Genomic DNA, 25638 nt, shown 5'->3' with positions numbered 1-25638 from the left:
TGCTTGACCTGCTACAGAATACCAGCTAAGGCAGTTGTTAATTGTGACATTTGCTAACCTTCAAGAAATAACACTCTCGACTTACAGAAGGTAGATTTTAGTCCACCAGATATTCAAGAATACGTCTTGCTGTCTAGGACAGGAACACACAGAAGCCATAGACATGAGACAGGCTGTAACTTCAAAGACACAGTGATGGAAATTCCATCTCTAAAGCTGGAACTGGTTAGAGAGAAAAGATAAATTGCAGGTTTGCATTCGAGATCTTGCTGTTACAACAGCAAAGGCTGCTGTACAGCAGTACTAGGGAATATATGCAGGAAACACCGAGTTAATCCTAACGGTATTCAAAGGTCCTACAAGCTTGCCAGCTAAATACACATCAAAACGCCAAGAATGTGCATTCTTCCTCCAGCACCAGTCCTCCTGCTCTTGCCATTTATAGACCCCAGCAGAAGTGTGGCAGCTATAAAAACTCCCTCCTTACCACCTGACCAGCCTTCAGGATACTGCCTATCTTAAAAAGAGGAAAAGAACAAGGAATTCCACGGTGCCAAACTGGCACACACTGACAAGCGTGTGCCTTTATGCTACCAGAACAGTTTTATCACGTAGTGTGCAACCGTACCCGAACTAAAGCCATAGGAAGGAAAGTAGGAGTCCAAGCAGTTATATCTTCCATGTCATTACTTTTCACTGAGAAATTTGAACATTTGGTTTGTTTTAAATAATTCATCAGGGTAAATTTAAGGAATGTCATCAATGTGACTGTCAAGACCCGCCGTGCTGCACCTTGAGACATTTTTCTGCCCAATACTCACACTTCATAGGGAACCCTGATGACTTCCTTTCATTTGGTTACTTGTACCGGAAAAAACGTGGGTTTCTGCGGTCCTCAAGAGTATCAGACTAAAGCTTCTGCATGCTGAAAGGACACTGAACAGTGATCTAGGGTAGTATTACAACCCGGAGAAGGAAAACTATGACAAGTTTGCAAGAGCCTGAGTAAATACCTGCAAAAATAAGACAGCCACTCAAGAGGAAGAATTTAAATAAAAGCTTGCGCTTGGTCTAACATATTTTCTAGCTGGTTCCTTGGACAGAAAAGCACGCATTCAACATGCAACGAGCAGTTTCTAAATGAAAGCAGTTACTCAGCTGCACGCTGGTTTCTGCGGTGGCAGCAAGGCAGCAGAGTAACCACTTGATGTCACAGCTCTGACCGCCGCGCTCAGCAGTTCCTGAGTCGCAGGCATTTACCGTCTCCTCTTTAAGCTGCCAGGAAGTTCTACACACGGCTGTATTTACAGGGAAACGTGATTAAAAAAAAATCAGCCACTGAATGAATGAGTGCTGAATTAGTAGCTGTGTTAATCAGCTGACGGCTGATTTCGGTGGGTCTTGAAATAGTGCAGAATGCTGAATAGAGACACTCTCCTGCTGTACCTTTCGCTGACTGTACCTGGAGCACAGCGCCCAGCCTCAGGCTCCCCGCCACAAAACAGACACGGACCTCTGAGTGACTTCAGTAATTACGTCTTGGAGACTACAAAAAACACTTGAAATGCACAGAAATCATGATTGATATACGTGAATCAGGTTCCTGGGAGTTAAACAAGATACCTGCATGAAAAAGAGACTTCTATGACATATTTTAATGATACATATGTTTTATCAGACTTGGGAATGTCTGCATAGAGTGAAACTCATTCAGAAAACAGAGGCATATGATGAAATGTGCAGACTGGTTCCTGTACCAACCTCATTCAGAAATGCTCTGATCATTCCTCTCATCAGCAGATAATAAAATCATAGAAAATCACATCTAAGCCAGAACAATTCACGTCTTATTCCATATTACTGCTCAGAAATTCATCAGCCACTGCTAACCTTAAATAAAAGCAGATTAATGGTACTTCCTGAATAAATCCTGCCTATTTCCTCCCAAATTACTTGTCAATCCTCCCAATAAGCAGCAGGATATATGCAATGTAGTTGGAAACCTCTTGGACTTCCTGATACATGGCACAGTTTTTCAAGTTACTGTCAAAGCACATTACTAGCTCGCACCTTTGATGAAGCTTTAAGACTAGCCAACGGAGAACAAAGATGTATTTTTTTTGTCTATGTTAAATAAAAAGCTTTAGAAGTTCATTGCCATTAACACAGTGAGACTTGAAATCAATGACCGTATTAAACACCTCTTAGCATACCTCTAAGAAGGGAAACCTTTACCAACCTTGACTTTCAGGTTTTTACTTTCATGCTAGTAGACAAAAGCTCAGAAACAGTAAAATACTGAGAGGATGAACAAAGATACCCATAAAGAACAAAAAAACATGGTGGGGGTGGAAGCGAAGTAAAGCACCTCATTAGTCAGGCACGTTTAATTAAAGTCTGGAAAGAACAGCACTGCCATATTCTGACATTAAACTTCTTAAATACATATTTGAACTAACGGTATATGGCCCAAGAATTCAGGCAGCTGAAGGCAATCGAAGTGCCATTAAAGAAAGAGATACAAGAGCAAGAGTAGAGCTGCGAACAAGGGCCAGCAGCCAATGCACTGAAGAGCAAGGCTGCCACTTCAGGAATCTCCATGGGCTAAATGAAGTCTAACCTGGAGCTCTTGGGTCAGCACGCAGCTCAGGAGGTCCAATCACAAGTCCAACCACATACCGCGCTGCACTGCAAAGCAGTGCTGCTCCCCTCCGGCTGCAGGTTACCTGCCCCACCTGGCACCGCGTGTCCTGTTGTGTGCACCCACAGCACAGCAGAGGAATCTCACATTGGAAAGTGCCCAGGAGAAGGTCCATCAGCTGGAGGCTGCTGCAGGATCCCATCAGCCTTCTGTCACCTACAGAAGAACTGCACGGAAGATGGAGCCTGACACTTCTTGGGCTGCACAGCAAAGGGCCAAGACAAACTGTTCGAGCAGATTTTTCATTGTCACAGAAAAGGTGGAAAAATCACCCTGGGAGCTGCACAGTGCTAGAAGAGGGTGCCCAAAGAGACAGTTGACTTGCCATCCTTGGAGATTTTCAGAGCACAACGGGACAAGGCCACGAGCCACCTGATGTAGCTCGGTACTCATGATGCTCTAAGTACACCAAAGCTGCCAGCCTGCAGAGGTGACCTCCGGTTCAAGTTTCCCATTCATTGTCAGCACCTGCTCAGGCTTACCACCAATTCACATTCATAAGGAAAACCTGCAGCATTGCACGTTCTCCCAACTTGAACACTAACAAAATCACGATAAATATAATAGAAAGTATATCGACGTCTTGCAAAAAGATGAAGTTCCCCCTTCCCAGTTCCTAATGCAAAAACCCCAACAAGTTTGTTCCCAGGCTCATGCACACTGTGAGCAAAATCACCAGCTTATGAACACCACTCCTTCCACAACACATGTGATTAATCATTTAGTTTATCAGAAAATTAACCCCATCCGAAGATCCTAGTTGGACACATAGATGTCTGCAGTAACTTTTAAAAGCCACTATCCCACCCCACTGATATTTGGATTTCTCCCAGTGCCTTTTCAACTTCTAATAACCTGCCTGTACATTTTACTTCAGTCTTCATTCCCTATAACACTCAAATGATCGCACAGCTACCAACATATCCCCTAACATCATTCAAACCCTGCATTCCCTGCTCACCAGCCACAGCTTCCATCCCTTAGCAGAAAAAGAAGAGGGAAAACCCCATTTCATGAGCCTATTTTGAAGAGGGACCCCCTCGTTCTCAAGTTAAATCACCTGCAAAGTAAGAGCACCTTGAACTGTTGAGTTTAAGGCAAACTCATGAAGGAACTACACTTCAGATTTCTGCTAGTACTTAATACTTGCAGAAGAAATATTTCTTTGGACTCCTGCTTATGCCTAGATGGTGTTTACTTTCTTAAAGAAAGCATGATCTTGTTTCCTTAGGGAAAAAAGAAAAGAAACAAGACATGTACAGACTCAGGCTATTTAGTTGACTTGAAATTTGTCATGAGAAGGAAAACAATTTCAATTTTGAATAAAGATTTACTGGAAACAGTTGCTAGCAGCATTTGTTTAGGCTTCCATCCCTAGGAAAATCCAGATAACCGTGCCCACACAACGCTGTGGGAAGAGGGGACTGCAGAACTTTTTACATCGACCTATTTGTTAGCCTGAAAACCAAAAATAAAACTGTAAACAAGAGGAAGGGATTCATAACTTCAGATCAGACATCGTGGGCTTCGGAATACGAATACTAAACAACACGTGTTTACCTGTTTATCAACGGAGCACTATTTCTGGAAGAGCTATAGATGATATTATATACAAGGAACAGGAGCCACGTATTCACCCAGCTGTTAAACCAGAATTAAAAAAGCAGCCATCGCATCCGTAAGCCCCAGGGCAGAGTGGTGAGCCCCAGTAGAAAAGAAAACCACAAAGCTTCGTTAGCCATATATATTATGTACACATGATAATCATTTGAACTCCTCGTCCTTTCACTAGGAAGCACCACTCCCAAGATAAATTACCAGAAAATGCACCAGCTTCTGCTCAAACCTTCACCTAGAAGCAGCTACCCCATGGACACTCAGCACAGAGCTAGCAGTCAGCTTTCCCTCATTAAAAGCTGGAAGCGCTTCTCTGTGTTTGCCATAAGGAGTTAGGATGCACCGTCAGGTTTGGGCTGTTTTGTTTTTAAATATATATCTAAACACACACCACACCCATCACACAATCCAACTAGCAGATAAATATTTGTGTAGCGTTATCTTTATTTACATTATCCAACCACTTGCATGCTTGAAAAAGCTAATCTTTGTCCTTTGCCCTGCCAATGCCCTGCTTATTCTGCCCTAAGTACACACGTAACAAACAAGACATCAAGTGCTGGCTGCGAAGCTCCCAAATGTTTCCTCCTGAATTAGGGATTTTTCATTAAGTTATTAATAAAGCACAAACAAGTACAGAAGGCACTGAAGACATTAATTTCATAATTTTCACATTTCCTATGAACTCTTAGAGGTTTGGAGAAAGGCTGAAAGGGAAAATTAAGCTTGCAAAGAAAAAAAAAAAGAATATTTCCCCACAGGCAAGTGCCCTGGTGATTCTTGCTCCACGAATAATTTGTTCCTTCCCCCAGCTGCCGGGCATTCGTAACAGCCAAGCACCAGCCTGAGCAATATCGGAGGACTTAAAATGCCAGCTAATTACAACACAACACATTAAATAGCTTGGAAGGGCGTTGCAGCAGGAGCCCAGGACTCCCTAGGCAGAAATAACACGTCTTACTCACCACTCGCTCCGGACTGAGCATGGGGAGAGCCACGGCAGAGCCCAGCGAGGGATGTTTGTCCTTGCAGCCTGGCTGCTCTGTTCAGCCCCTTTGCCCAGCTTCTGATGCTGCTGCAGCCAGCACAGCTGCTCCTCGTGCACACAGCCAGCCCCTCCGAAAAGGGAGAGGAGCCCTTGGGGCAGGTGGGGCTCATCCCTCCAAATCAGCTATTTTCCACCCAGCAGCTTTGAGCAGCTGGGTGGAAAATTCAATCCCCCATTAGTACAGAAGGAAAGACAAGGCACAACAGGCGGGACTGCACTGAATTCCCCTTGGTATTCCTATTTTTTTAAAACCAAATTTCCTTAATATATTAGAAAAGTTTTTAATCGGTTTAATCTCTATCCTAACAGTTTGAGAACTGTTGCCATAAACCACTAAACTTAAAAAAAAAAAAAGGTTTTATCAGACATTACACAGAGAAAACACCCTGTTAAATAATACGATGCTGGAAGAGACATGCAGTTTTGGAAGCACCACGAACTGACTTCCCCAGCTGGGAAGCACTTATGCCCTTCAAGCTTCTTGCGCTTTTCGGAAGCACACACCAGCAGCACACTTTCTGCAGCAGCAACCCTCCTGCTGGAAGTGCTCTGCATACAAATCGAGCTGCAAGCCCAGTGCTACCACAACCACATGTATGTATGCCACAAAAATACTTCCTAAAGCACAAGGATGTTAATATTGTACTTGAACATGATTTCTTTTCATTGCTGTGTTGCAGGGGTAGACGTGTCATCGGTTCAAGGAAAAAATCAGCTTCTGACAGTCTCAGTTTGTATATTCTGTACTATACATCTTGATCTAATAAGTATGATGCTAACTAGATTTGTTTCATTTAAACGGTATTAAATAAAGACCTATTTGCACTTATCCCTGGCAGGCCACAAGAGCTGCATACCAAGAAACACCAGGCAAGGCAGCCTGGTGTCAATGCATGTGCTTAATCCAGCAGGAAGAGAGACCTGAGGCAGGCAGCCTGCTTCTGGTTGCAGCCTTATCTCCAATAAACCTCCTCCTTTCCAACTTGGACCTGCAATGTGAACTAATCCTCGATCCCAAAGGCAGCTTTAAAATCAGAACAAACAGCCAGTTTAGCATCACAGGTCAAATATCCTTTAAGAGGTCCAAGAAGCATACCATCATTCCGGCAATGACTCAGAGGTTGCCATTCAAGGGGCAGAGATTTTTAGAAACCAAATATTTGCTTGCGGAATACCTGGGAGGATCCCCGCCACAGCTGCAACGCGCTCTGAGCAGCTCCTGTGCATGCAGACAAGGCAGCCTGCAGCTCCTGTGCACTAACCCAGGCTTAGTCAGCCTGGAAAACATCCTGTTAGTCACTCCATGCATTTTTCCTGGCACAGGAATGTGCAGATAGTGGTTTTTCCTACAAGCTGGTTCTCTTAGCACGCAAAGAGCAGCGTGGTGGCTCTCCTTTTGGTTGATCGAGACAAGATGCCCTCATACCTCTACTTCTAAAAGGCTCAGAGCAGAGCCGTCCTCCCACCCAAGCGTTAATTCCTCCACAGAAAACAGACACAAACCAGAGGGTGCTGTAACTGACCACAAAATTGGAGAGGTCGTCTGCAGTCCGACGTTTCCAACTTCATGATGGATGCCTTGTGAAAAAGCTCCTTGCCAAAAAAAATGCTTTCGAAGAAACCAAGAGAGGGCAAAAAATGTCCTGGTGGCCCTAATGCGCACAAGTTAGGTGTCAGTCTCCATTTGCTTGAGTGTGGAATCAGAAAAACACAAAGAAATCTGCACCTCAACTTCCCACTTTACAGCATCAAAAATAGAGATGGGGCATTTGGTTTCATCTGAATTTACAAAGCAGCAAGAAAGCCAGAAACATTTGATGCTGAACCTCTGCGCAATCCACTGCAAGTGATTTGCTAAATGGACACACACCATCAGTATCGCTACATCGGTATTACAGGAGCCTGCCAGATTACTGCTTTACTGACACTAAGTCCATGTTATTTTTCTAAACTAGGACAATCTTAACATAAGCACAGAATGACAAGACATATGGAAGCGCCTATCATCAACTTGGTATCCCAAAAATTGGTTTTAACGTATTTGGACTGAAAACTATCCCCAGAAGTTGTAGGCTCCCACTTCCCCCCCCCCCAGTATTGGGCTAAGAATTACAGAGTACATTTATTTCCTAAGATTATCAAAGCTCTAAACAATGTGAGTCAATCAACAATGCTTTAAAACGGTTTGCTTGGTTGTGGGTTTTTTTTTTTTTATTATTATTTGTTTGTTTTAAAACAGCTTTTTGACAATTATTAATCAAAAATCAATTTGCAGAAACACTGATAACGGGAGCAATCTACAATAATCTTCACGTGCCGGTTACACAGACATTGTGAACCACCACACACACTGTTGGGGTTTCTCTGCCTTTCACGAACTAGAAGAAGAACTTTAAGTAGAAAACAGAAGAAAAGGGACAAGGAAAGGTGCAAGAAAGACATTTATCACTGCTGGCTCCAGAGCTTCAAGTCAGCACATTATATACAATTAATCTTGCCAGCTACTGGTACTTAGCTTTTTCAGCAAGTCAGGTATTAGTCACAGTCGGTGGCTCCACAGATAGTCCTGGCAGCTCAGAAACCCCAGAACAAGTGGAAGAAAGACAGAAGGACTGGTGCACAAAGTGAGATGTGCCTCGTTTGGCATGCACCCGTTTAACGGTAGCCTCGAGGGTACCTGCAGCATCCTGGGGCTGGAAGGAGCTCAGTCAACCTCGTAGGCTGCAAGAGCATTGAGGAGCCTGTTTTGGAGGCAACTCTTAGTAGCAAAGTGTCACATGGCTTTGTCACATGTTTTTATTCAGCTTTATAATTCTAAATTCTACCAGGAGATGACTTAAAGTTGCTCTATACGTTAAATATTTGTATTCACTCCAGCTACAGCTAACAAAAAAGCAGACTGATTGCCCTACCACTCTTATCAGAAGTCATCATGAAGGCATGCCTCTCTCCTCTCCAGGACACAATGGTTAATGTACTCAATCCTAATTACTGTGTACAGAAAAGATAATTAATGGCTGATCAGACCTGCGGGTGGAAAAGCAGCAAGTGTCCAGTCCGAGTCTGGTTATTTTTCTCCTATCAAATCATTTATCCGCAAAAGCCACATCACAATTAAGCCTGCAACCAGCAATTATAACGGCTGGAAGCTGAGGCATTTTATGTTGAGTTAGGTGCAAGATTGCGCTCCTTCAGGATTTATTTATTTATTCATTTATTTTTAAGTGCAACTTACAGCCCCTCAACGACTTGGTAGTCTTGTTCTTACTGGAAGGAAGAGAAAAGCCTCCATCACTACGCAATAGCCTCACTGCAGAAAAAGTGTTTCTCATTATGAGTACGCTAGTAAACAGGGAGAACAAAATGACACTGCAGCAACAACACCAAAAAGACCAAGTCCCGGCTAACAACAGCATCTTCACACAAAAGTTACAGAGTACAAATCAAGAATATAACAGAAATCGCTGAAGCACATTGATGTGCCATCAAAATCTTGAACTATTATTATTATAATAGTTCACAAAGTGGAATATGAACAGATGACAACAGTTCAACCACATCCCATTCATCTACTCTTTCATTATTACTATATTTTCTCTCTCTGGAGCTCTCCTTGCCCTGCAGCTTGGGACTCAGTGAGATTGATTTATACAGACCAGCAAGTTTTCAAGTTGACTTTCAGTGGTGCTCAACTCGGACTTCATTAACTGACTTCAAGAGGATGAAGGTATTATACTTACAATGCCCTTTCAGCATGCATAATAGTTTTCAGTTCTGCAATCAATTATGTAGATATTTTTCACAGCAAGAAGTTGGAAGGGTTTTACCTTCAGGTAATACATAACAAACAGAAATTTCTCTTGCAAGGAGCCATGCAGATTTCCAGCACTTATCTCGTGTCTACGCACCAGCAGTTCATGCATCTCAAGCAGCCTACAGGAGAAGCTGTAGGGCTCCTGCAGTAGGAGAGAAGATACCATAACAGCAGCAAAAAATACAGCTTTTCCTCTAATTGGAAGAGTGCTGTTTCTTCGGAGAACAGACAAGCTACACGCAGATTTGTTCATTCTTACAAGCTCCTGGCTGGAAAGCTTGGAGAGATTGCTAATGAGGAGGGGAAAGGCACACACAACCCAGTGACTAGCGTGGCTGACAACTGATATCGAGGTGCAGAGGCAAATCAGAGCTAAAACTGTAAACACAGCTCATAAAACACAAGTTTTAACCACTTTGGATTAAATAAGTCTTGTGTGGAATCAGAGCTGATCACTATTGAGTAAATCTAACCATCTCCAAATGAAATGTTTCAGAGAATGCTTTTTTTAAAGCAAATTATGGCCAAAGTAACTCATTTAACGTGTTTTAAACTACTTCATGCTTACAAATGGAGGAAAAAAGGGAAATACTTTTGAGAACTTAAGTACCATAAAACAAAAAAAACCATCAGGGTGATTTTTTTTGGTGTGTGTTCAGTGGAAGCGAGATAAGGACTTGCTTCACTTTTAAGCAAAGATAATTCAGTAATGATAGATATAAGTACCAATAAGCACCTCCAGTGAAGTGAGGGTCTCCAGGCAGCTTACTCAAACATTCATACAGTACAGCCTCTGTGGACTTTACGGTATCATGCACCTGCAAGCCGTGTATTTCCACATCCCCAAGATTGTGAGAAAAATTGTAAATATTCTTGAGTCAGAACCCTCCTTGAAGCATCACCTGCTCAAATGTGTAGCTATAAAAATCACATCCCGAAGGAGGCAAACAGAGCTCCGCTGCCCTCACACCATGCACTAACTAGTTCAGATACACAGCGAACACGGAGAGGCACCTATCAGTTGTCACACAGCAATGCAGACTCACTCCACCTAGCAGAGAAATGCACACAAATTATGTAAATACTGCCTCGAGAAGTACCATGGCGCTTCGACACTAATTCCAAGAACAAACAGCCCTCTACGGTGCACTCTGTTATATAAAATGTCAGCCTAATCACAGCAATTCTGCTTTGCATGTTGCCAAATCTCCCAAATGAACGTATAAACGTGGATAAAAGCGTTTAGGATGAGTCAATTACACACCTACCTCTCTTCAAAGGAGAAAGTAAATTAATTACCTCTGACTGACCACAACAATAAAGTATTTGTTTTATATCCTGAAAGCAAAACTGAAGTATGCTTAGGTGTTCTTGTCTATTTCTCTTCTCCACTGATACTGGAATAACTTAGGAGACACCAGCTCCAAACCTCAAGGAGTAAGGCTGTATAAACCTGATGGTTTTTAAGCCCAAGACCCAAAAAAAAAGGCAGGATCTCTCATCTGTGTCACCAAGAGCAGTTTTTACTTTCATGCTTGCCCAAGAAGTAGGTCATGAAAGCAGCGGCTCCACCAACCTCACTGCCCTAGATCCGAAGCCCTCAGTGTGTCCTCACCGTGCTTGGGACAGAGGAGAGGAGGATGTCCTGCAAGAGACGGGGATATCGCTGGCTGCAAACGGAAAAAGAAAATCATACTGCTCTAATTATAAGCAGACATTCAGCACAAGAAAAGGAGCTGCTATATAGACAAAGACTGAATTGCGTGCAAGAACAGTCAACAGAAACAGACAACGTTTGGAGAAAGATTTAAAAAAAACACACCTGTTCAAAATGCTATTTACAAAACAATTCATTTCACGAGTGCCTACATGGTATTAATGCTTTTCTCACATTACTTTCCTACAGCATCCTTGCCAACTCAGAAGACCATACCTGCACAGCCTCATATCCTGCCCTACTCAATCTAGCTCCATAATGAAGAGGAGTACTTTGTGGAACTGTTTGTTTAAAATTACTCTCCTGAGCATTAAATGCCAAGAGGAAATATAGAAATGGTCACTCCTACACATCAGGGTGACTAGCTGATTCAGAATTGTGATATATTTTTAATGAATAACGTGTGCAAATCTGAGTCATGGTCTTTATCTTTGGATAAAATTATTCTTAAGATGAAATTAATCTTGGACTCCATAATTCTACTCAGCTTTGCGGTCACAAAAGCCTCTGGCTTTTTGGCTTCCAACCAAAGCTCTGTTATGGACCCTCAGCTTCTCGTTTCTTGGCAGCCGGACTCGCATCACCCCATCCAGCAATTAGGAATGGATGTTTCTACACATGCAAGTTTCCTTCAACCCCACTTTTCCAGGTGTTTTTCCCAGGCAGTTCATAAAGCACAAGAACAGCTCATCTGGAACTTGCAACAGGAAGGAAAAAAATCTTTAATACATTCCTTTAATTCAGAGGGGAGTATTTAGAGCTGGAATTATTATTAGCAATACACATTGCTCGTAACACAACTCCCTGCCTGAGAGAGAGACCATAGCAGGTTTTCTTCAATCACTTCTTCCCAAGTCCAGATAAATAATCCCCTTCTCCTCTTAACACAACATCCCCAAACTCGGAGGAAACAATACCATGCTGTATTAGCGTAATTACCAAATCTACCAAATATTTGGACGACAGAATTTCTGTTATTGCTGCCTTCGAAACAAGTCCCTGGATAGGGGGAATAGCCTTGCAGCAAGCAGCAGCCTCCCTCGGGAGCTTTTTGCGCAGCAGATGCTGTTATGCATCACAGACACGCCGTGCTCCATCATCCGGTGAAACACTCGGCGACTCCTCCTTCCCCCTCCGCAGGAAGCCAAGAGGATTTCCCAAGTAACTTGATGAATTAAAGCATTTTCATTCCAAAAAAGGAAACACATTTTTCCCCCCAGGAAATCTCTGCACTTTTCCCAGCTCGCTGTTATTTGAGGGACGAGCACTTTCTCCACCAGCCTCCCCTCTCACTGCTCCGGCACAGAGGAACCTCTGCAACATTTCAGATGAGTCCCCAATTAATTTAGGTGACTTTAGAAAGGCTGCTGCTACATTACGTATTGCTTCTGCTCATGTTTTTTCTAGAAAACATAAATGGGACGCGGTATGTAAACAGTTCCCAATGGTAAGCATTGCATGTATAATGGCAACACAGCCATCGTACAGAATTAAGTACTATATGGAAAAAACAAAAACATCCAGAGTTCAGCTCATGTTCCCTAACACACAATTTGAGATATTCCTGTGTCACTCCTGTGCTGTCTTGGACAGCCTGTTTTCTCTAAAAAAAACTAAAATCCTCATTTGTCAGAGCAGAACATAAAATTCTTACTTTTGGAGGTACATTGCCTAGCAGAAATCTGTCATTTCATTCCAAACATCCAAGAAAGATGACAAGTTATGAGAAGATAGTTTAAAAAATGGTTTAAATGGAGACATCAACTCTATTTCCTTTTACAATAACCCATCACAACTCGTCTCTTATTTCAGGATATACCTTAGAGCCCACTATTCTGATTAAATTTCACAGCCAACAAACACCCAAATTCTGGCCAACAAAGACCCGTTTGGTCTTCACTCTACAGGTGTCACTTGTAAGAGGAACACAGCATCATTAGGAGGCATTTTTGGCAAAAAGAAAATTAGGGTATAAGACAATTATATACAGTAATTTTCTGAGTTGTCAAATGGTTGCAGTGCCATGATGAGAAGAAACTGGAAGAAAATTCTGGAGAAATGAGCCTAGGAAAGCAAACCTGCCACAGAACAGCTACAATGATTGCTTCTCAAGAGGTTACTTGGGTGTGAACATAGGTCAGATTCTGACCAGTGTTCATCAAGTTGCTGTTCTGGCCACTTCTAAACACACACAAGTCTCAAGTGTGGAAACAAAACATTCATGTTACTAAATTTAGGAAACACATTTCCCCTTAGCAACTCCAAGGTACAGTAATAATTGGCATGAGACCATCCAAATAAACTCACTACGCAGCTGAAAGAAACATGGCATTCTTCGTAACAAAATAAAACAATGAAAAATTTGCCTAGCTCAGTGCTTTTCAAGGTAATATGGTTATGTAGAACAGAAAAAAGATGAAGTAACTTCATACTCTTTTCCAGCAGCAGGCCTAGAAATTAAAAGAAAGGCTGGAAGGCCTGCTCAGCCCTGAAGGAAAGAATGCTGTTTGCCAGCTGCTGATGGCGATCGCTTCTCTCAAGAGCCTATCGGGGAGTTCCCCTGCCTAAAATTAAATGTAGATTAATCCAATAAATCCAGTTATTTTGGGCTCCTCCCTCCAACCCATGTATATCAATGAACTGAAGTGAAGTCCTGTAGGAAAGGAGTCCTCGCCTAACTCCGTATTCAGGTGCTGTGCAGCAAGAAGCTCCATGCAGCACCTGCCTGTGGGGAGCTCAGACATCCCCACCTCCTGCACACATACAGAGGAATAAATCCTGCTCCCACATACATTTGTAAAGCATTGGCTTTGCTCTTTGATCTGGAAACCCTTCTCCCTTGCTCCACTTCCACAACCTCACACATTTTGGGCCCTGCGTGACGTAAGCTGTGGACACCATTACCACAGCACTGCTCCAACCCAAATCCTCACACAACAGCAACCCCTTCCACAAGGCATTGCTGAACCATGGCCATCCTCCAGCCCGTCCCCCATAAGTTATCTAAGCAAATGGAATTCTAGTTTTAATTACTCCAATAAACAGTTCCAGAGATTTAACAATTACCTCACTGCGTGGCAATCCCTTCCTCCCAGGGAAGCCAATAAAAGTGATTCACTGAAACGAGCTCGTCCTCCACATTTTTTCGTCTACTTATGCAATTTGCTCTATGTTTCTTAATTCCTTAAGAGCTGCCAAGAATGCAAAAAGAGATAGCGGCCATGCTTCATATTTTACACAAGACATAAGCAATGTCCCGTAGGCTTGCCCTACTGGAAAATAATTCCACGTCACATTCAAGTACTGCGTATTTTCGTCTTCATTAAGATGACATATGATTTTGAGACCTTAATACCAGGAAGAAAACCCTTTGCCAAAACTTTAATGGAAAAAGGACAAGCCATTTTCTTTTCGTCGTTAACATTAAATACTCAAGGACAGAACAGTCCTTAAAGCCAACTCACTCTGCTTTGCCCTCAAAAAGGGACTACCGGAACAGGATCAACACCAAAACAACAATATCAAAGGCGGTCTCTTACCTACACAGCACATATACTTGTTCAATAAACTAATAATTAACACCTCAAAAAAAACAAAACAAAACCACCCGAAACCTAAAAACGTTTCTATGCCTCCATGGACAGCAAGCACTTACAAAGAGGAAAGTAATTTAGATTACAGGTTTGTCCCCTCTGCATGCTATTTTATAGAATGGCAAGCGACTCGCAGCACGAGGCTGAAATGAAGTCATAAAAGTTAAGTTTCATCCTCAAGACTGCACGTGACCTTATCTCACAGAAAATCTTATCTTGAAGATGAGTCTAAAAACAGCCTCAGAAAAATGAAAACCCTGAACTTTTTTTTTTTTTCCTTTTTCAGGCCTGCCTTTCAGAAGCAGAGCCGTACCCCTCCTATCTGAGGCTAGCCGAGAAACACTCCCCATATGGAAAGAAATCTGTCCTGGAATTTTATATTAATGACTGGATCAACCCAACCATGACCGTAACTTCCTTTCCCATCACAGACCCTACATACAAAGTCTTGATTATTCCCATAGACTGGGCTATAAAAAAGGTATTATCATCGTGTAATTGTCACAAAACAAACAAAAAAACTAACATTTACCCTGTTTTGAATACCACATCTTTTACATAAGCAGCCCCGGAAGGGTGTTCTCTGAACACGACCAACTAAAGCTTTTTTCCTATTCACTGAATGAACAGGATGCCATGGGCACATCAAAAGCTCTGAAATGCCTTTTTTTTTTTCTTCCAGTTCAGCATCCCTTCAAAACCTATTTTGTTCCATAAGAATTAATGAGATTAAGAGAATGTTTTAGCCACTTTCATACACCGAACAAGTCTCTCCGGTCATGCCCCTTTAACCTTTGGGTTGTGCAAAATATCCCAAAGCAATCTAATAGAAAAGCTAAAGCAGTACAAGATTTCCAACTTAGCTCCACTGCTGTATAATTAACTACAGGCAGATTCCCTTTTCTCATTTGAGGTTATAATGCTGGAAAAGTTCTTTTACTTTTGTACCTTTCAAAATAGCATTTGGCCGTAGCCTCTGCTGTAACAGAAAATCTGGTATGAGGCAGCAGACCTTGGTTTGTCTTGCATTTTAATCAATTTAAGAAGCACAGAAGTGGGCAAGTGGTAATGACAACTATTTGGAATTGTTACCTTTTAACCACCCTCTGCCAGGGTGAGGAGAGCAAGGAATCAGCAGGACAGCAAGTACACGCATGTGGGAAGGAGGTGAGGAAAGGAGAAGGAGAAAAGGGAGCTGTGGTGGAGAGACCCATTTTACAGTTCAGCCAACACTTGCTGGGGCTCTCTACATCACCGAAGTGCTGCTGTGTTGGGATATATTCATATTTTAGTTCAAGCACATCCTATCTTGACTTCCAAAGTGATGCCAGATGCACCTCCTCTTGTCATACAGCATGCATGTCACTGATGCTATGAAAACGAATACATCACCCATCCAATGAGAAGGAAAAAATCAGAGACCACAAAAGACAGTCAACACAAAACTGTTGTCAAATCTCTATGTGGGCTTTTATAGTAAAGTCCCGGGGAAGGGTTTAATTTAATATTCTGCATCCCAGCATGGGAAACACTTGAGGTCAGGGTGGGCAACAATCCAGTGAGCGTAATTGTTTTATGCCCCTTCAATCCATTGGACAGCCAACAGTTCCTCAGCTTTTTAACCTTTCATTTGAAAATTACGATCAGCAGTAGGTGAGATCAGGAAAACACAGGCCCAGTTAATTAAAGAAGCCCTCTAGTTTCCCTCCTCAGCAAAAAACACAGACACCACACCAAAATGTTCTTCCAGCTCTTACTATCCTGGCAGTCAGTCACCACCTCCGCATGCATTTCGTGAGCCCCAGGCTTCACTCATTAATTAAATTGGTTCCAGGAGAGAGGGAAGTATGGCAATAAACCATGGCCCGTCGCAGCGAGGGCACAAGGTGGTTACAGGGCCCGCCAGGGACATTATGGTGAGCAACAGATCCTCTGAAAGGGGATGTTGGAACAGTTTCAGCCAAAGCATGGAAAATAGAGCCGATGGTTCTACCTACCAGCACCCACCTGGCCTGCTTCCCGAGACTTCCTACACCCCAGGGCACCTTTCCTTGGGATTTCCTCTGTGGGATTTACCACAGGAGTGCCCGCACTGCATAGGTGACCCTGGTCCTCATCTCATGCAGATTTTACAACCCGCCTGCTGTCTGCTAGCTCCTGGAAATCCAACTGCTGTTCAATTCAATCTCTATAGCCCCCCATGCTCCTTTTTAGGCCTAAAAGAAGTCACTGAGTCATTACCACCGAACAACGCTTACCCGCCCAGAGTCACTGGGATTAACTACCATAGGAACACCGCATACAGCTGAGCCCTTGCCTCTCCGCAGGTATTTTTCTCCAGAACCGAAACAACTGATTACACACTAATCCAACACAGCGGAGCCAGCTGGTTACATACCCTAAGAAACACAATGAAGATTAGTCCCTTGTTATAGAAACAAAGCCACACAGATTAAGCGTTTGACATGCAAACCCAGAGAATTTTATTTAAGCCCTTTGTCTACCGCCAGGTATCCGGAGAAAGATTTCTAGCAGGCTTTTTTGGCACAAAAAGCTGCCTCCTACCCGCACTGCATCCCAGCAGTGCGGAGCTCGTACCTCCAGCAGTTCACCCTGAACACCCACACCACTCGGAGCAAGCTTCTCTCACTTCATAAAGAAGTTTCCTCTCAAGAACATCCTCTTGGATTTTCTCACCACGCTCACGAGGGCAGGGTGTCTGACAGGAAAGGAGCAGCGAGTTTTAAACAGCAGAAGCTGGTGCAGGACAGCCACCTTATCAGCAGGGCAGACGTGGTCTGAATAGGGTCGTAATATCAGTCATCCCCAGCCCACAAACCTTCCCCATCCCTCTCAGCTTCTAAAAGGCTCCAGCAAGCCCCAGTACTTCACCTGAGCCCTGTACCTCCCAGCATCGCCATCACAAGCTTCACAACCAAGTATTTATCCAAGAGTTCAGACCTCTCTGCTGTTCGATGTTACCACCACCTCATTCTTTACCCTTGACCCATTTTGAGAGGGTTTTCCCTTGGTTTGTCCCCTCACAGTAAAGTCATTTGGTGGCGGCTCTTCCAGAGCAGCGTATGTTCCTTTTGAAAGGACTCCTCCATAAGGCCATTTACCATGTCCACCTTTTTTCAAGAGAGCTCATTTATCTCTGCTAGAAACAAGCCTTTCTGAGAAGTAACCGAGCAGAATTTATTGTACTAAGAACAACACTGCACAGACATACCCAATAAAATCACTCTATTAATTATGCCCATATTATACAAGTTCCTCATACCTATTTTCTAATATAACCTACAGACGCAGAAAGCTTATATGGCCCAGTCCTCTCATAGAGCAGGATTGATTCTTCATCAGCCCTACCTGACTGATGCTAGTCTAACCTGTCTGGTAACGGAGATTAAACAACTTCCCCAGGAAATAATTCAGCCTTTCACTACTCTTAGCAATAAAAGGATCCACAGCACCTAAGAGAAGCCCTCTTCTTGCACTGCAAGCCATTACCTCTTCTCCTACCCAACACATAACAAAATTTTCTACTCTGTCTTTGCAGCAGCCTCCTGCTTTATTATGAAGTGCTCTGGTTGCTGTAATTCCTCCTCAGAGATCATTTGCTGGAGGACTGTGCAGCTCTCGGGTCTCTACCTTCTCCCACAGCTCCACGAAAGCATAATTCATCTTTTCCAGGAGGAGATGAGCAGGCACTGTATAGACGCTGTCAAAAGTCACGGTTAGTGCCCCGATACCAACCTGGTCAGGGACGCTTTCAGCTCACCACTACACTCAGTGGTACCTCACCAGGGAACTGACTCCTGTACAAGTTCCCCGCTGAAAAGAGGCAAAAACCCCACACCCCATCACTGCAATGCCACGAACTGACAGTGGCAAAGCTGCCAAAATCCCGGTGGCACAACCCAACCCACGACAAAAACCTGAAGCAGTTTCTAATCAGTGATCCATGGGACACAAGCAAACCCTTCTTCTCCCCTGAGCACCTGCAGGAGGCGGCTTCGGCTGCACGATTCCAGCATGCCCCGTACGTGCCGTGCTTCGGGCAGACCCCTTGGGACAGATGCTGAACCCAACAGCACCCCACTTAAACTGGGGAGACTTGGGGCGTTTTTATTGTTTACTTTTCAATTTTATTGCCTGTATCCTGCGATGCTGAGCCCCATCAACGGGCCGGGCGCGCATCCACATCTCCTAAATCCACCCCAAAGGCCGAACGTGGGTGCAGAGGGGTAATTCGGTATTTTTGGGGGGTCCCCACGTCCTTTCGGGGCCGGTACCCCCGGGAGGCTGCCGGGGCGCCACCTGGCGGCCCCCGGGCGGCGCCTCCGAGCGGGGCCAGGGAGCGGCACGGCCGGGCACGGCAAGGAACGGCACGGCACGGCTGGGCACGGCAAGGCACGGCTGGGGAAGGCTCAGCACGGCTGGGAGCGGCACGGCACGGCTCGGCACGGCCCCCAGCACCGTCCCCATAGGAAAAGTTGGCGGAGCCCGGACCCGCCCGCCGCCCGGCCGCCGCCCCGCTCAAGTTTCGCGGCGCTAAGAATAACGCGCAGCTGCCGGCGGGCCGGGCCGGGCCGGGCCGGGCCGGGGGAAGGCGGCGGCGGAGGAAGAGGAGGAAGGAGAGGAAAAATAGGAAGAGGAGGAGGAGGAGGAGGAAGGCCGGGGGGCTCCTGAAGGGCACAGCCCCGCGGTGCCCGCCCCCGCCCCACTCACCGTGCGGTGTCGTTGCTGCTGCCGGCGCCGCGCCAGGGCCGGGAAGCAGCAGGAGGAGGCTGAGGGCGCGGAGGAGGCGGCGAGCGCGGCGCGGCGGCAGAGCAGCAGCGGCAGGGACCTGCCCGCCGCCGCCGCCATCGCGCACGGCCGGGCTCGCTGCGGCGGCGGCTGCACGCCCGGCGGGGCGGGGCCGGCGCCGGGGGGGGCGGGGCCGCGGGGCGGGTGGCGGCCAATCGGGCGCCTCCCCTTCGCCGGCGGCCGCGGCGGGGAGAGAGGGGATTGGGTGGCGCGTCCCGGGAGCCCCGCCCGCTGCCTGCGGGAGGCTGGGCGGGGCCGGGAGCGGGCTGGAGGGCGGGGAGAGGGCTCGGGGGCGGGGCCAGGTGACTGGGCGCGGCCATGTCGATAGGTGGGCGTGGTTATTTGATGCGTGGGCGTGGTCGTTGAGGAGGGGGCGTGGCCTCGGCTCCCCGCGCCCGCGGGGGCCCCGCCCTCAGGGGGCCAACCCGGCACCCTTGGGTGCTGGGCAGCGGGCTGGGAGCTGCTGCTGGCGCCCCGCTGAGGACACAGCTGGACCCCGGCCCCGGCCCGGCCTGGGGCTGAATGGCGGCAGCACACAGAAATAACAGCACGCAGCTGGGCTGTGGGTAAGGGCGGCGGGGCTGCAGCGCCCGGCTCCGAGGGCACCTGATCTGCCTGGGTGCAGACAAAGGGCTGGGGTGCTCACGGTAACGTGGGCGAGTGGGTGAAGAGCGCAGGCGGGAGGGCAGAGTCTGAATCCACTCTGCTGGCTGATAAACAAAATCGTTGCCTGATTTCCGTAAGCTGAGGACTACGACAGCTGCTAGCGGGGCAATAAAACACGATGGGGGAACCTCCCTGGCCTTTCACAGGACCTTGGCCACAAGCCTCGGTTACCCAAATAAGCAGCGTTTCCTCGCCATCCCAAAAGTACACGATGCCTGCCACATGTAAGGCAAAGCACAAGCTCCTCCAGACCAGCCCTCCTTCATTTTGGCAAATACGCTCAGAATTTAATGTAGTTTTGTAAATACACTCAAAGAACACACTCAAAATTGTTCCAAGAGTTCCCTGGGATGTGTTCTCCCTGCCCCAGAGTCCCATGGGATCCTTCTCCTCCCATCTTTCAGGGTCTAGCATCTTCATCAGCTATTTAGAGGCCTGTGCCCAGCACCAGTCTTCAGCCTCTGCTCCACAGCAGCCGCTTGAAGTCTCCCTGGCATCGCCAAAAGCCCTCCTCCAGGTTTGTCCTAGAAATTGCTGCCAAAGTTTCCTTACGAAAGGGCTCGTTGGGATTTGGCAGCCTCCTGCATTCCTGAAGAGTCATCACTGCCTATTTATGCCTCTGGAAAATGTGTTTTTTAATGGGGGTTCATTAAAGTCTGAGGAAGACCAGCCTAAAATGCATCTGGAAGCAACTAAAATTATCTTGAAGGCCTAAAATTAACCTCACCCGCGGCAAGTCCTCCCTCCGATGGAGACGCCTGAGCACGCGCCGGGCTGAGTTTGCACATGAAGCAGTGTCACTGCCGCAAGCAGTGTGGAGAGTCACAGCTCTCCCCACAGCTGTTTTGCAAACAACTGCAAGTTGCAATTCCACACTCTGCCGGAGAAAGTGCCCCAAATGGGGTTTCCTGTTCAGGTACCTCCCTGGAGACTCTGCTGCGAAAGCATCGCTGCTCCAGCCACAGAGCACAGCGCAGGTGCTCTGTAAGTGCCACTATATATAACTAGAGAGCCCATCTGTGGTGCCACAGGAAGCATTTCTGCAGCAGCATTTCAGAAAGGGGCTGTGATTAGAGCAAAACTTGGCTTTTATTGCCCCCAGGTTCTCAGCCCATGTTCAAGAACGCACCTCGTCTCCACTGCTCATCTCCCAGGACAGCCACTGAAGAGCTTGTTGTGATGGAAAATTAAGCAAGCAAGACCCACGAGACACAAGCCAGCAGTTTCTCTGCTTACTTCCTGAGCCATGCTGAAGGACGTTCTGGTTTCCAAACTTTAGCAGCAGCATCGGGAGGCAAAGCCCATCTTGGGATGAAATCAGCTTCTGGGGTAAAATGTCTGTTTTTATAAATCAGCTTTTTTCCATCCAGGGGAGCAGGAAGCTTCAAAGACATGTCCTGGAGAAACACAGAAAATGATTAGATAAGGCTGAAAGGACAGAAAGGGAAAAGAAAAAACTCCTCCTGCACCTTTCTGACCTGGGGGAGCTAACACCCACTTCCCCAGATCCTTGTCTCTGATGATTTATTTTCAATCTGTCTCATTTCCTTCCCAGCCCCCAGATAAAAGCTCCCCCTCCATAACATTTTCTGAATCATCAAGCTCCACCATTGCTGGGGGAGGTTTCCAGGAGGTCCTGCCCTGATGCTCCCACTCTTCTCTGCATTGAGTTAAAGGTTTGGTTGATCAGGAAATGTACAAAGATTTTAGCTCGTGTCCACATTGCAAAAGCAGCCCGAACGCGCACAGGTCAACTGAACATCTTCAAATGCCTTTCTTCTTTCCAAGAAAAGAAAAGGGAGACTACAGAGCAGCAGCTGGAAAAACACGAAGAAATAGTAGGGCATCATTAATGTTGCACAGCCTGGCTTAGCTCTGAGAGTGCAAGAGAGTTGTAACGGGGCACAATTTCTATTTAATTCCTAATTCAGGAATTGCTGCACTGCAGTAACGTTGGCTCTCACTTCAGGTCTGGAGAAGTACTCATCTGGACCCTGCAGAGTTACCTGCTCAGGGGACACAACTCTCACTAGAGAATCCCTTTGTTTAAATGAATTATTCTTGGAAACACATTGAAAGGTCCCACCAGATATGCCAGAAAAAGAAAAAAGCAAAAGAAAGCACTTTCATATACATTCATATACAACTAAAAACCTTGCACTTCAATTGAAAGTCAAATAAAAATATATATATATAATTTTTAGATAGTACATAAAAATATAAAGATAAGTTAATAAAAATCAAATGCTTGAAAACTAAATAAACTTACACAAATGCTGAAGTCTAGTCATGGACCTATTATTTGGTGTGGCAGTTCCAGTTACACACTTCTACAACGATGCAAGAGTTCAATTTCTCTTCATGGTGTTTTTTTTCTTTTTATTCCTTGCTCTCGGATCATTTTTAAGTGCTGAGGCTACTCCCGTCATCCTTCTGGTCCAGGTGTGAATGCGTGTAAATTAAATATTCCTCCAGGAGAGGAAAGATCAGGGAGATACGTCATCTCAGGCAGGGATTTCTATTCTGAGAACACCAAGACAACAGATGCTCAGTCTGTTTTCTTCTCAAGAAGGTTGTTTCTAAACAAAATTCAACAAATTTTATCCGAATTTTAAAGACTTTTCATAGCCATTTGTCTAATGATTTAAAAAAAAACAAAGACTTCCACCACAGTTTTTGGCACATTAATTAAATAGGTAACAAATGGACCAATAGTAGAGGCAGAATTTCTACACTTTTCACCACAGCTAAGGAAAAAAAGTTGCCCCAAATAAAGTGTTTTGAGACCAGGAGTGTGATAAGCAGCTCAGGCACTGTCACACAACAAAATTGGGATGTTTCAGACTGGTTTCCAAGGAGCAGTTTTTGGGAGGTTTAGGCCAATTCTCTCAGAAACGGGCCAACTGTTTTGGGGGGCTGCTGAGACTTGGTATATATACACCTGAGGTCCTACACACAGGCTGTTTGGACCACGTGTATGGGTTCCTGAGATACAACATATTGGCCTTTTAGGGCCAATATGTTAAAATTTTATACCCTATATAGTCCTTTAGGGACTTATATACATACAGATATACACGTAGGCCCATTCAGGCCCTATAACTATATATGTGTCCCTCAAAGCCTATACATTAACTGCCCAGAAACCATCACTATGCCTTTCAGGATCTATATGAAGTGTTTTAGACCCTACAGACACAGGACATATATATATATCCCCCTCAGACCCCATTGAGGGGCCTCTCAGGTCTTGGATATAAATCCCTCAGACCCTATATACAGTGACTTTACAGGATGTACACACCCATCCTTCAACCCCACATACCCCCCTTTCATAACCTATATATATAAAGATATGAAATTAGCTATATATATATATACAAATGTATAAAAATAAGGCCTTGAGGGCTCATTCACAGGCCTTCCAGGACCTGCCCGTAGCCCCCTCCCCACATTCAACCGACGTTTTCAAGCTTCACCCCCCTCAGCCCCCCCTCACCCCCTTTCCACCAGCAGCACCCAACCCCCCAACCCCTCTCCCCAGCCCCTCAGCCTCCCTTTTCCTCCCTTCCACCCGCTCCGCGCCCCCCTTCCCTACACCCCTTCCAGGACCTACTCAACCTGGGCGGGAGGGGAGAGGGCGTGGCTAGGGGCCGAGCCCCGCCTCCTGCGGAAGCTCGAGCCGGGGGGCGGGGCCTGGCGGCGGGGCCGCGCTGAGGTGAGCGGGGCTCGGCGGGGTCGGGACCCAGAGGTCTGGGGGGGCTCCGCCGGGGCCGGGGGGCGCAGCCCGGGTACGGGGCGCTGGGAGCCCCCCGCAGGCCGGGGCAGGGCTCTGGGGCTGCGGCTGGGCCGCGCTGAGGCGAGTTGGGGGCGCTGAGGGGGATTGGGGGCGTTAATGGGGTTATTTGGGGGCGTGAGGGGGTTATTTGGGGGCGCTGAGGGGGGTTCTCCCCATCCCGGCCCCTAATTTCGGCCCGGCAGCTGTTTGTGTGAGGGGGGGGATTTGGGGGATAAAGCTGGCACCCGGTGCTGTGGGGCGCTCCCCCAGAGTGGGGTTTGTGGGCTCTGCAGCGAGCTCTTGGGTGCTTTTTCCCTTTTTTTCCCCACTAAGATTCACAGTTTTTAAAGTTTTCTGGTGCTTCAGGCATGTGGAGGTTCCTGTGCGGGCTCCACTAAAATAGCAGAGGGTGAGAGCCTAGCGACACCCCTCCGTCTCAGAACAGGACAAGCTGAAACCTTAAGGAACTACAACACCACGAAGACCCCCCCCCAAACCCCCAGGGAACTGAGACCCTCCCTAAAACCCCAGGGAGCTGAGACACCACCCCTTAAAACCCCAGGGAATTACCCCCCCGCTCCCCCCCCAAAAAAAAACAAAAAACAAAAAACAAAAAAAAGCAGGAAATCGAGACACTCCCTTCAAAGCCCTCAGGGAATTGAGACCCCCCTAAAACCCCAAGGGAATGGAGACCCTCCCTAAACCCCCAGGGAATTAAAACCCCAGCCCCTTTAAAACACATCTTATGAGGGGGGAGCCCCCTGAAGCCTCCTGTTTCCCCTCCTGACACTGCAAAACGCTGTGGGTGGCGTCCGTCCGGGGCACAGCCTGGCTTTGGGCTCCGGGAGGGTGTTCTCCCAGTAAAAGTCCTCTGAGAACACAAACTTTGTGTGTCAGTGAGCGGCTGGGTGCTGGATGTTAAAACAAGTTCCCCCTGGGAGCCAGGTACTTGAGATTATTTTGCTGCGGGTTGGTGACTTGTGTCTGAAAAAGAGCCTGAGAGCCAGTAAAGAGGTTTTCTTCAAGTCCTTGCTACTTCTAAAATTAGCTTACTTTCTCTTTTTTTATGTTATTAGGTATCCTAAAAGCTTTTAGCAGCTGAAACCCTGCTGCCTGCTTTTTGGCAGCTCCCAGCGCGCCATCGAGCTGGTAAATGCCTGTATCGACGTGCGAGAGGTAGGCGAAAGTGCGAGGTGAGTGGTTACGGTGCTGGTGAGACGCCTCTGGCACTGATGCTTTTGGGGTGCACGGCTGCTAAGTGTTGTAGGGAAGCAGCTGGGTGCTATGTGAGTGTGTATTGTGGAGTTCCGGTGGTTTGAGGCCTTTAGGTGCAGTTGTAGAAGCAGCGTCTGGTGGTAGTGAAGTGACTCATCTTTGAGAGGTGGGAAAAAAGCTTTTAATAGGTCTTGCAGCATATTCGGGAAGTTTTATAGGATGGCAGCTGTGCTGGCAAAACGAGCTACTGGCACGCTGTGGCTTCTTCCCCTGTGCCCAGTTGCTAGTGTTGCTCGGTAACTGTGATTTCTTCTTTGTTAATAAATCATAGGGGTTGTGCTTCGATTGCAGTGCTCAGCTTCTCCTGCCTGAAAAGGCTGTAGGTGAAGCGAGCGTCGTGTCCCCGCAGGTGAGGCGTGCGGGGCTGGGCTGAGGAGAGGCTGGGAGATGTTTGGGGTGGGTGCTGGCTCAGGAGCCTGGCTCTTTGACTCTTCCACTTTGTCCCAAAGCGTGACGTGAAAACATCGCGGCAGGCAGGACAGCTGGAAATCTCGTCTCCCTTTGAAGACACCGCAGGCTGGCTGAGGAGGAATCAGGAGGTGTCCCCTTGCTGTCAGGTGGCTCCTAGCCCAGGCGGGCACGGCTTGGCTTAGGCGAGCACGTTAAATATGAGTGCAGCT

General features: G+C 46.4%; 2 protein-coding genes and 1 long non-coding RNA gene across 8 annotated transcripts in view; 1 reads left to right on the top strand and 2 right to left on the bottom strand.

Moving 5' to 3' along the window:
* LOC121073240 (calcium uniporter protein, mitochondrial-like) overlaps window positions 1-19400 on the bottom strand; it is a 71212-nt gene extending 51812 nt beyond the window's left edge. The window contains 1 exon segment of the mRNA XM_040564011.1: window positions 19222-19400. Coding sequence (XP_040419945.1) covers window positions 19222-19359 — 138 coding nt within the window. The 5' untranslated portion in view covers window positions 19360-19400.
* A 1635-nt stretch (window positions 19401-21035) lies between these two features.
* On the bottom strand, window positions 21036-23647 carry LOC121073603. Its single transcript, XR_005821834.1, has 4 exons — window positions 23582-23647; window positions 22235-22488; window positions 21574-21782; window positions 21036-21362 (listed from the first exon to the last, which is right to left on the bottom strand). It is a non-coding gene; the product is annotated as an uncharacterized LOC121073603 (long non-coding RNA).
* Window positions 23637-25638, top strand: part of MICU1 (mitochondrial calcium uptake 1) — a 97540-nt gene continuing 95538 nt past the window's right edge. For 3 of the 6 annotated variants that reach the window (XM_040564622.1, XM_040564619.1, XM_040564621.1), the window contains exons 1-2: window positions 23637-23683; window positions 24820-24892. The gene's annotated coding sequence lies outside the window, so the exon portion shown is untranslated. Of the gene's footprint in view, window positions 23684-24819; window positions 24920-25638 lie in introns of all 6 variants that reach the window. The other 3 variants (XM_040564623.1, XM_040564624.1, XM_040564618.1) reach the window with 3 other exon arrangements.

This window comes from Cygnus olor, chromosome 7 (assembly GCF_009769625.2).
Source record: "Cygnus olor isolate bCygOlo1 chromosome 7, bCygOlo1.pri.v2, whole genome shotgun sequence".
Classification (NCBI taxonomy): Eukaryota; Metazoa; Chordata; class Aves; order Anseriformes; family Anatidae; genus Cygnus; species Cygnus olor.
The sequence above is the reverse complement of the archived record's forward strand: the minus strand, read 5'-3'. Positions and strand labels throughout refer to the sequence as shown.